The sequence below is a fragment of the Glandiceps talaboti genome, chromosome 8 (assembly GCF_964340395.1).
Source record: "Glandiceps talaboti chromosome 8, keGlaTala1.1, whole genome shotgun sequence".
NCBI classification, from domain to species: Eukaryota; Metazoa; Hemichordata; class Enteropneusta; family Spengelidae; genus Glandiceps; species Glandiceps talaboti.
In genome coordinates, this window is record NC_135556.1 from 2,517,803 (window position 1) to 2,531,068 (window position 13,266).

General features: G+C 32.4%; 1 protein-coding gene across 1 annotated transcript in view; it reads left to right on the forward strand.

Annotated features, from left to right (window-relative positions):
* Nucleotides 1-13,266, forward strand: part of LOC144438696 (minichromosome maintenance domain-containing protein 2-like) — a 53,497-nt gene that overhangs the window by 32,856 nt on the left and 7,375 nt on the right. The window contains exons 7-13 of the mRNA XM_078127842.1: nucleotides 315-419; nucleotides 804-871; nucleotides 1,958-2,050; nucleotides 4,356-4,453; nucleotides 4,986-5,003; nucleotides 5,268-5,328; nucleotides 5,444-5,583. Of these exons, the coding sequence (XP_077983968.1) occupies nucleotides 315-419; nucleotides 804-871; nucleotides 1,958-2,050; nucleotides 4,356-4,453; nucleotides 4,986-5,003; nucleotides 5,268-5,328; nucleotides 5,444-5,583 (583 nt within the window). The remainder of the gene's footprint in view (nucleotides 1-314; nucleotides 420-803; nucleotides 872-1,957; nucleotides 2,051-4,355; nucleotides 4,454-4,985; nucleotides 5,004-5,267; nucleotides 5,329-5,443; nucleotides 5,584-13,266) is intronic.

Sequence of the window (13,266 nt, forward strand, 5' to 3'; positions counted from 1 at the left end):
ATGCAAAGATAACAATTTTAACATCAGGAATTCTTAGACAAGTGAACAAATATTCAAAAAATGTGTGTAAATATATCTAGCAACATGGCCACACCCATAGCAACAGCCAAATTATCATGCATATTGCAAAGATAACAACAGGGTTGGATAGGCAAAAAATATACCTAGCATGGATCAGTAAGTATGTGGGTAAACATTTCTAAAAATTGTACAGTTGTGCTACAATGCCATTGGTGCTATTTTTCAATTTTGTGTAGACAAATGTTTTACAAACCACTGGTTTTATCTATTCTTTTGTTTCATGAATCTTGCAGACAAGCTGCCAGATATTACTGTCCTATTTCATCCTGTGATGGTGCTATGGGTCACCACTACATCAGAAGACATACACCAGGAGCTTCTGAATTTCAAACTATTAGGTAGGATGTTAAAGATACTGTATATAGCAACCAATATTTGGAAATATTTGTCATAGATATAAACGCCCAAATTGAATTGATGCTTTTCCCAACTTGACACATGACTGCCTGCCCAGCCAGTACAGTTTTCTTAATCAGCCATTGACAAGAGCATCTGAATTTCCAATTTCATTTGTCAGTTAAATTCTTTTTTTCCTGTTTCATTTGCAATAATCCCTTCAAGTGAACACAAGAACTTCACTAGTTTTGGTGTAATATATAACTAACACTGTTTTTAGCAAATCAATTGAGATTGTCATATATACTGTGGCTGACTACTGACAAACAGAAAATTTTCACTGACTCGGTATCATTTTTATCAAAATAATGTTTGACCCTTTGCAGGAAAGATTTTATGTGTATGTTCTGTGGTTTTACACTGGTTGAAGATGTATCATGCAGACTGCTTGCAGGTAGGTTCCATGCTCTTTTTTTTGCAATATATCCACGCCTACCCCCATGTTTCCATTTTGCTAATGTATGCCCATACCAGTATTTTTCATATAGTGTATATCTACTGGTATGTACAGTAATTTTATTGATTAAAAAAATAAAGTATATGAGAATGAGTGTTGAACTTAATGGATTTGGGATTTGTTTCCAAGAAATTGTTTGACTCTGTGAGTAGAAATTTTCATTGTTATTAAAGTATAGTTTAATTTGTTCCATTTCTTGTTCCTGTTCATAATGATCAAAACTGTGACAAAAATCTTTAGAGAACATATAGCACACACATTTTTAACATGGTATGCAATGAATGTAGCTGATTTTTGGAGTTTGTGGACGATCTTAGAAAGTTGACAAATATACACTATACAAGTCAATGAAGTACATCATGTTGATAATAAAAAGTAGCTGATTCTGATAGTATGTTTACAAAATGGATGTCATGAAGTATTGGTTATTTTTGCTGGCTATTCTCTTCTAATCTATTGCCTGATTATACCAGTGTATGAATTGTAAAGAATAATAATTACTAAGTAGGATTGGCCTGGTAAAATATCCAGGTTTCTAAGATCCTGCTCTTGCATTGAAATTATTAAAACTGTTACATTCACTGAGTTGAAAATCATCTCTTGCTAGTCTTCAAATTTGAATCAAATCAGTCTGTGTAGACACAGTCTGTTTCTTTATTGGTCTAGCAGATCATAATAATTTTGACCCCCTTCCTTTGACTTCTGCTGATCATAATAACAGATTATTGAACTGCTAGAATAAAAACTAATGTTTCACACTCCAAGTTCTTGCATAAACTGCCACTTAATCATATGAGTAAAACAGTGCATGACATCATGAATAATAATGAGCTGATTATAGTACTATAAAGCTAGACTTGTATTATTATATTAAATCATAGATGCTAACAAAGGAAACATTATTCATTGAATAAATGTACTGAGACTGATAATCAAAATCATGTGAACAAGTTATGCTTCAATATACTAATGCTCAGAAGTTGTTCATTCTGAGATTTAAAGTTTAGTAATTTGTATCCACAGATATGATTATTGTTCAACTGTTACCTTGTGAGGCTTTAGAAAGAAATGAGGATATACCAACTAATATACAGTCTGTAACTGCATTTTTAAGAGGTAGGAAGTAAAATTATCATTTTTTTATAAAGTTTACTGAACATTTCTACTGGTACGGTAATAGAAACTTGTGAGTCAACATATCCATCAGTGAATCCTGTCCATAACACGGCTATTATTTCAAAAACAAGCTGTCATTCGTCAGAATTTAAGTATGTGACCTTCTTTGAATAGACTTTTGCCCATGCTGTGATATTTCCCACACATATAGAGACTATTACCCACTGGACTTATTCAAGTGATGCGCATGTATTCTGTACATCACAACAATGGTGATTTATAATGGTGCATACTCATGATAACAAGGGCACTATATTGACACACAAGCTTATTTCTTGCAGAAGTGGGATAAATACTAACTCACTATGTCCACATTCAATGTTACCTACAAGAACAATTTGGAAATGCACTATCAAAGGGAAACTTTTCTATCAATGATGAATGATGATGAATGATGAATTGACATGTGAATGATCAGATAAATGATGAGTTGACATGTGAATGATTAGATGAATGAGTTGAAATGTGAATGATTAGATAAATGAGTTGACATGTGAATGATTAGATAAATGATGAGTTGACATGTGAATGATTAAATGAATGAGTTGACATGTGAATGATTAGATGAATGAGTTGACATGTGAATGATTAGATGAATGAGTTGACATGTGAATGATTAGATAAATGAGTTGACATGTGAATGATTAGATGAATGATGAGTTGACATGTGAATGATTAGATGAATGAGTTGACATGTGAATGATTAGATAAATGAGTTGACATGTGAATGATTAGATAAATGAGTTGACATGCGAATGATTAGATAAATGAGTTGACATGTGAATGATTAGATAAATGAGTTGACATGTGAATGATTAGATGAATGAGTTGACATGTGAATGATTAGATAAATGAGTTGACATGTGAATGATTAGATGAATGATGAGTTGACATGTGAATGATTAGATGAATGAGTTGACATTTGAATGATTAGATAAATGAGTTGACATGTGAATGATTAGATAAATGAGTTGACATGTGAATGATTAGATAAATGAGTTGACATGTGAATGATTAGATAAATGAGTTGACATGTGAATGATTAGATAAATGAGTTGACATGTGAATGATTAGATAAATGAGTTGACATGTGAATGATTAGATAAATGAGTTGACATGTGAATGATTAGATAAATGAGTTGACATGTGAATGATTAGATGAATGGTGAGTTGACATTTGAATGATTAGATGAATGATGAGTTGACATGTGAATGATTACTAATAGATAAATGAGTTGACATGTGAATGATTAGATGAATGGTGAGTTGACATGTGAATGATTATATAAATGAGTTGACATGTGAATGATTAGATGAATGGTGAGTTGACATGTGAATGATTAGATGAATGGTGAGTTGACATGTGAATGATTATATAAATGAGTTGACATGTGAATGATTAGATGAATGGTGAGTTGACATGTGAATGATTATATAAATGAGTTGACATGTGAATGATTAGATGAATGGTGAGTTGACATTTGAATGATTAGATGAATGATGAGTTGACATGTGAATGATTACTAATAGATAAATGAGTTGACATGTGAATGATTAGATGAATGGTGAGTTGACATGTGAATGATTATATAAGTGAGTTGACATGTGAATGATTATATAAATGAGTTGACATGTGAATGATTAGATGAATGGTGAGTTGACATTTGAATGATTATATAAATGAGTTGACATGTGAATGATTAGATGAATGGTGAGTTGACATGTGAATGATTATATAAATGAGTTGACATGTGAATGATTAGATGAATGGTGAGTTGACATTTGAATGATTATATAAATGAGTTGACATGTGAATGATTAGATGAATGGTGAGTTGACATTTGAATGATTATATAAATGAGTGGACATGTGAATGATTAGATGAATGGTGAGTTGACATGTGAATGATTAGATGAATGGTGAGTTGACATTTGAATGATTATATAAATGAGTGGACAATGTATATTAATAATATTAATAACACATGTACACTAACAATATCACAATTTAATGCCTCAGCAGCCCTCATCAGGCTGGTACTATGTACTAAAATTTTGATAATGTCTTCGCCTACAGCTTAATAGGCATCATCAAAATTTTGGTAAAGAGTTGCCAACCCTATGTACTGTGGAGTTGGAATGCATTGTCCTCACTATCATGTGTTATATTAAAGTGGCCATTTTGCACACACAAAGATATAAATTACAGTCTCATATTTGATAAGATGATAATATTTTGTTTTCAGGTGACCTGGTGTCTGATATTAGTATTGGTAAGACTTACATAGTAATTGCAACTCCAACTTATAAATATCAAGAGGCTACAGTTTTTGTTGCTCTTGAGGTAAGAAGTCACAGATTGTGTAATGCACACACACACACACACCCATGCACATGCACACACACACACACACACACACACACACACACACACACACACACACCTACACACACACACACTCTCTCTCTCTCTCTCTCTCTCTCTCTCTCTCTCCTCTCTCTCTCTCTCTCTCTCTCTCTCTCTCTCTCTCTCTCTCTCTCTCTCTCTCTCTCTCTCTCTCTCTCTCTCTCTCTCTCTCTCTCTCTCTCTCTCTCTCTCTCTCTCTCTCTCTCTCTCTCTCTCTCTCTCACACACACACACACACGTACATCAAATGTAGGAATGGGTCACCAGGGATTACAATAACCAGAAGCATGGATTCATATTAACTAAAAAAAAGTGGTCATGAAAGCTTAAGCCCTAATGATGAAATTCAATTGAAATTCAGAGAACTAAAAAATATTTTGAGTATGAGTATTAATGTTTTATGTTAAAACGATGATATAATATGATGATATATTGTCTCCCTCTGACTTGGTTTTTTTTTTCTCCAAAGGTAAACAACATTTTTGAGGTAAGTTCATGATATGTTAAAGGTATGTGCATATATATTATATATATGTACATATAAATGACAGTGTACAGTACCAAAGTAGATAATTTGTAACATTTCAGGTTCTTTATTTATGAAAGACAAAATTACTCAGTCTGGTAAATATGTAAAGAATGCTGTTTAGCATGTCAGAAACATTTGACATTGAACTTTCACTTTCAATAGTACTGTTTGTATATATTAGTGTTATTTTTCCCAACCTGTTATTATATTGTCTATTCAAAGGAAACAAACCAGAAGCACCACCTGTTAACAATTCCATCAACTGTCCAAGTACTGTACAATGGTAAGTTTTAGGACTAATTTCTCAACCATCATTTTCTAACACCCATCACCTCAAGTTTAGTTTGCTTTCAAGTACTTCAGTTTAAAACTGGTTGTGTTGTTTTTTTCACTGACAGATAGGAAGTCATCAGCATGGAGCTTTGTTGCCAGTTTAACATACATCTTTGGAGGTGATATTACGCCACCAGGAACTTATTTCAGGTTAAAACTGGGCATGTTGTTAAGTCTGATGGAAAGTCTACAAACATCAAAGAAAGTGAGTTAATTTGTTTGTTGTATTATACTGTAGATAGTGACTTTAATATATGTCATGATTGCAATGTACAATGTAATGGTTATTCCTACTTTATTATTAGACGCTGTATATAATCTAGAACACTTAAAGTGGGTTGCCATATGGATGAGAATTCTTGGGTATTTGTTTTGAATTTTTAGCTCTGCTGTCAGTGACAACTGGTTGATTCTCTGTTGGTCTCCGTTGTCCGTGCGATAACGTGTTTCCCCTCCACTGTCTACATACATGGCAAACGTGATGCTATAGACTTTCGACTTGTATTCTTCAACATTGTCAGAAAAGTATAACAGACTCATATACCTTTCGATAAGGTGGGGATGCTGTGTCCGAGCATTGGTTTTATGTTCAAATTTACTCTGAAAACACTTTTAGGTTAATAGTTGGCCATTGTATATCGCAGAGTTTGACCAGGGCGACTGCATACAAAATTCCAACAAGGCGGGTACATGTATAATGACGTCACAAAATCTTGTGACGTTTGAAGTCCTTCACAGTAAAGTATAGTACATGTAAGTCTCAGGTATCACAAGATTTTGGCCAGATGCGACACCATGTAGATATATATATGTATGCCCCTGGTGTACGCAAACTTTTTAATGTTTTTGTAAGTCTACTCCTCTCTGGACATTTAGTTTGAAATAATTTGTGTAGCTTCCCTGAGAAAACTAATCATTTTTTTGAAGAAATTTGAAATAATCGTAACTTTCCTGACAAAACTATTCATTAGTATATTGTTTGTAGTGGTATTTATTTTGAATTAATTTTTGAATGCTCATGGCAAAGAATGAATTTGTAAACTTGAAATATTAAATAATTATTAAACAAAATTTTGGCTTATAAGTTTTCAATTTGGCTAATTGAAATTGGGTAACAGTAGCCAAAATGGCTAATGGCTTTCAAAACCTACCGCTAACAATGGTGGCATGTAGATGCCCAGAAGGTAGCTTTATACTCAGATTTGTTAATTTCAAGTCCATACATCTTCTTTTCTATTTTTTGTGATTTTTGTTACCGATGCCATATTGGAAATCAGCCCACTTTTTAACTGATCTAAATTAATTTTTTGTTGAGTACTCGAAAAAACTGTATCAATCTTTGAATCTTGAATATTAAATTCTTTGACAGTGTGTTTCCAGATCTGTATTCTTTATTCACTGTGTTCCATTTGTAGGTTGATTCTCTGTCATCTGTCCATCAGCTTTTCTACTTTCATCTTCTCCTCTAAAAGTGCATGGTCAATCGAGTTGAAATTTGGTATGTAGGTGTCATTTGATGAGCAGATATATGTTAGTTTGTTCAAGACAGATTGATTTGTCAATGTTATACAAATTAGGTCTAAAAATAGTATTTTGGGTAAAAATGCTTCAAAAAATCTTCCACAAACCTACTCGGCCAATTGAGTTGAAATTTATTGTGTTCATGGTGTCTTGGGATGAACAGATAAAGCTTGTTCAAGACATATTGACTGGGTCATTAATATGCAAACTGGGGTAAAATAGAATTTTTGTAAAATAGTGACTATAATATAAAAGTACAATATTTTACCAACTTTCTTTGTGAAGTGTGTTCTATAGTGTGTGAGTCATCATATGAAACCACTAACCACTTTATTACTTTGCTAAAACAAAACTGTATAGTGGAAAAGCTGAACAACAGAACCACTAACCACTTTATTACTTTGCTAAAACAAAACTGTATAGTGGAAGAGCTGAACAAGAGAACCACTAACCACTTTATTACTTTGCTAAAACAAAACTGTATAGTACACACAAAAAACAGCGGAGCTATTCTGACCGGTAGGTTGCTTGTTAATTGATAAAACAACTTTACTTTGTTTTTAAACTTGAAAAATAATGTGAAATAGTATATACCAAATCCTTGTTTGTAACTCATTCAATTGCGAAACATTTTAAAAATGTGTAAAATATTTGTTATTGTACATACAATAACAAACTTTTTGCATCTTTTTGTAATTTATTAAGTTACAAACAAGGACTTTAATTGGTGTATGTTATTTCACTGTGTTTTTTCAAATAGAAAAACAAAGTGATGTTGTTTTTTTCAATTAAAATTCCAAAATAACACCCAATTTTAATCCATATGGCCACTTTAAAAACAGAATGAGAATGCTTTTCAGACTTATCTCTCAAGTCATACTTAATTTCAAGCCTCTAATCCATGAAAGGAGATGAATATAAAGTTGCTTCACAGCTGAAACAAGTCTCTTTGTAAAAGACACAGTCCCCCCATCCCCCATAGTTTTCTTGTATATAACAATGTTGGCATGATTTAAAGAAATTAGTGCAACAACAAATAAATACGACAAAAAGACGTCAGTGATATACGAGAAATGGCTTGATTTTGATTTTGATACAGCAAATATGTACATTCCACTCAAATCATATAATATCCAATATGTACATTCCATTCAGATCACAATGTACAATATACACACATTCCACTCAGATCATATAGTGTCCAATATGTACATTCCACTTAAATCCTATAGTGTCCAATATGTACATTCCACTCAAATCATATAGTGTCCAATATGTACATTCCACTCAAATCATATAGTGTCCAATATGTACATTCCACTCAAATCATATAGTGTCCAATATGTACATTCCACTCAAATCATATAGTGTCCAATATGTACATTCCACTCAAATCATATAGTGTCCAATATATACATTTCACTCAGATCATATAGTGTCCAATATGTACATTCCACTCAGATCATATAGTGTCCAATATGTACATTCCACTCAGATCATATAGTGTCCAATATGTACATTTCACTCATATCATATAGTGTCCAATATATACATTCCACTCAGATCATATAGTGTCCAATATGTACATTCCACTCATATCATATAGTGTCCAATATATACATTTCACTCAGATCATATAGTGTCCAATATGTACATTCCACTCAGATCATATAGTGTCCAATATGTACATTCCACTCAGATCATATAGTGTCCAATATGTACATTTCACTCATATCATATAGTGTCCAATATATACATTCCACTCAGATCATATAGTGTCCAATATGTACATTCCACTCAAATCATATAGTGTCCAATATGTACATTCCACTCAGATCATATAGTGTCCAATATATACATTCCACTCAAATCATATAGTGTCCAATATGTACATTCCACTCATATCATATAGTGTCCAATATGTACATTCCACTCAGATCATATAGTGTCCAATATATAAATTCCACTCAAATCATATAGTGTCCAATATGTACATTCCACTCAAATCATATAGTGTCCAATATATACATTTCACTCATATCATATAGTGTCCAATATATACATTCCACTCAGATCATATAGTGTCCAATATGTACATTCCACTCAAATCATATAGTGTCCAATATATACATTCCACCACTCATATCATATAGTGTCCAATATATACATTTCACTCAGATCATATAGTGTCCAATATGTACAGTCCACTCAGATCATATAGTGTCCAATATATACATTCCACCACTCATATCATATAGTGTCCAATATATACATTTCACTCATATCATATAGTGTCCAATATATACATTCCACTCAGATCATATAATGTCCAATATGTACATTCCACTCAGATCATATAGTGTCCAATATGTACATTCCACTCAGATCATATAGTGTCCAATATGTACATTCCACTCAAATCATATAGTGTCCAATATGTACATTCCACTCAGATCATATAGTGTCCAATATGTACATTCCACTCAGATCATATAGTGTCCAATATGTACATTCCACTCAGATCATATAGTGTCCAATATGTACATTCCACTCAAATCATATAGTGTCCAATATATACATTCCACTCAAATCATATAGTGTCCAATATGTACATTCCACTCATATCATATAGTGTTCAATATGTACATTCCACTTATATCATATAGTGTCCAATATGTACATTCCACTCAAATCATATAGTGTCCAATATATACATTCCACTTATATCATATAGTGTCCAATATGTACATTCCACTCAAATCATATAGTGTCCAATATGTACATTCCACTCAAATCATATAATGTCCAATATGTACATTCCACTCATATCATATAGTGTCCAATATATACATTCCACTTATATCATATAGTGTCCAATATGTATATTCCACTCAAATCATATAGTGTCCAATTATATGTACATTCCACTCAAATCATAAAGTGTCCAATATGTACATTCCACTCATATCATATAGTGTCCAATATGTACATTCCACCACTCACATCATATAGTGTCCAATATGTACATTCCACTCATATCATATAGTGTCCAATATATAAATTCCACTCAAATCATATAGTGTCCAATATGTACATTCCACTCATATCATATAGTGTTCAATATGTACATTCCACTCAAATCATATAATGTCCAATATGTACATTCCACTCATATCATATAGTGTCCAATATATACATTCCACTTATATCATATAGTGTCCAATATGTACATTCCACTTAAATCATATAGTGTCCAATATGTACATTCCACTCATATCATATAGTGTCCAATATATACATTCCACTCAAATCATATAGTGTCCAATATGTACATTCCACTCATATCATATAGTGTCCAATATATACATTCCACTCAGATCACAATGTCCAATATGTACATTCCACTCAAATCATATAGTGTCCAATATGTACATTCCACTCAAATCATATAGTGTCCAATATGTACATTCCACTCATATCATATAGTGTCCAATATGTACATTCCACTCAGATCACAATGTCCAATATGTACATTCCACTCAAATCATATAGTGTCCGATATGTACATTCCACTCAGATCACAATGTCCAATATGTACATTCCACTCAAATCATATAGTGTCCAATATGTACATTCCACTCATATCATATAGTGTCCAATATATACATTCCACTAAAATCATATAGTGTCCAATATGTACATTCCACTCATATCATATAGTGTCCAATATGTACATTCCACTCAAATCATATAGTGTCCGATATGTACATTCCACTCAGATCACAATGTCCAATATGTACATTCCACTCAAATCATATAGTGTCCAATATGTACATTCCACTCAAATCATATAGTGTCCAATATGTACATTCCACTCAAATCATATAGTGTCCAATTATATGTACATTCCACTCAAATCATAAAGTGTCCAATATGTACATTCCACTCATATCATATAATGTCCAATATATACATTCCACTCAAATCATATAGTGTCCAATATGTATATTCCACTCAAATCATATAGTGTCCAATTATATGTACATTCCACTCAAATCATAAAGTGTCCAATATGTACATTCCACTCATATCATATAGTGTCCAATATGTACATTCCACCACTCACATCATATAGTGTCCAATATGTACATTCCACTCATATCATATAGTGTCCAATATATAAATTCCACTCAAATCATATAGTGTCCAATATGTACATTCCACTCATATCATATAGTGTTCAATATGTACATTCCACTCAAATCATATAATGTCCAATATGTACATTCCACTCATATCATATAGTGTCCAATATATACATTCCACTTATATCATATAGTGTCCAATATGTACATTCCACTTAAATCATATAGTGTCCAATATGTACATTCCACTCATATCATATAGTGTCCAATATATACATTCCACTCAAATCATATAGTGTCCAATATGTACATTCCACTCATATCATATAGTGTCCAATATATACATTCCACTCAGATCACAATGTCCAATATGTACATTCCACTCAAATCATATAGTGTCCAATATGTACATTCCACTCAAATCATATAGTGTCCAATATGTACATTCCACTCATATCATATAGTGTCCAATATGTACATTCCACTCAGATCACAATGTCCAATATGTACATTCCACTCAAATCATATAGTGTCCGATATGTACATTCCACTCAGATCACAATGTCCAATATGTACATTCCACTCAAATCATATAGTGTCCAATATGTACATTCCACTCATATCATATAGTGTCCAATATATACATTCCACTAAAATCATATAGTGTCCAATATGTACATTCCACTCATATCATATAGTGTCCAATATGTACATTCCACTCAAATCATATAGTGTCCGATATGTACATTCCACTCAGATCACAATGTCCAATATGTACATTCCACTCAAATCATATAGTGTCCAATATGTACATTCCACTCAAATCATATAGTGTCCAATATGTACATTCCACTCAAATCATATAGTGTCCAATTATATGTACATTCCACTCAAATCATAAAGTGTCCAATATGTACATTCCACTCATATCATATAATGTCCAATATATACATTCCACTCAAATCATATAGTGTCCAATATGTACATTCCACTCAGATCATATAGTGTCCAATATGTACATTCCACTCAAATCATATAGTGTCCAATATATACATTCCACTCATATCATATAGTGTCCAATATGTACATTCCACTCAAATCATAAGTGTCCAATATGTACATTCCACTCAAATCATATAATGTCCAATATATACATTCCACTCAAATCATATAGTGTCCAATATGTACATTCCACTTAAATCATATAGTGTCCAATATGTACATTCCACTCAGATCATATAGTGTCCAATATGTACATTCCACTCAGATCACAATGTCCAATATGTACATTCCACTCAGATCACAGTGTCCAATGTATACATTCCACTCAAATCATATAATGTCCAATATATACATTCCACTCAAATCATATAGTGTCCAATATGTACATTCCACTCAAATCATATAGTGTCCGATATGTACATTCCACTCAGATCACAATGTCCAATATGTACATTCCACTCAAATCATATAGTGTCCAATATGTACATTCCACTCAAATCATATAGTGTCCAATATGTACATTCCACTCAAATCATATAGTGTCCAATATGTACATTCCACTCAAATCATATATTGTCCAATATGTACATTCCACTCAAATCATATAGTGTCCAATATATACATTCCACTCATATCATATAGTGTCCAATATGTACATTCCACTCAAATCATATAGTGTCCAATATATACATTCCACTCATATCATATAGTGTCCAATATGTACATTCCACTCAAATCATAATAGTGTCCAATATGTACATTCCACTCAAATCATATAATGTCCAATATATACATTCCACTCAAATCATATAGTGTCCAATATGTACATTCCACTTAAATCATATAGTGTTCAATATGTACATTCCACTCAGATCATATAGTGTCCAATATGTACATTCCACTCAGATCACAATGTCCAATATGTACATTCCACTCAGATCACAGTGTCCAATGTATACATTACACTCAGATCATATAGTGTCCAATATGTACATTCCACTCATATCATATAGTGTCCAATATGTACATTCCACTCAAATCATATAGTGTCCAATATGTACATTCCACTCAGATCACAATGTCCAATATGTAGATTCCACTCAGATCATATAGTGTCCAATTATATGTACATTCCACTCAGATCATATAGTGTCCAATATGTACATTCCACTCAAATCATATAGTGTCCGATATATACATTCCACTTATATCATATAGTG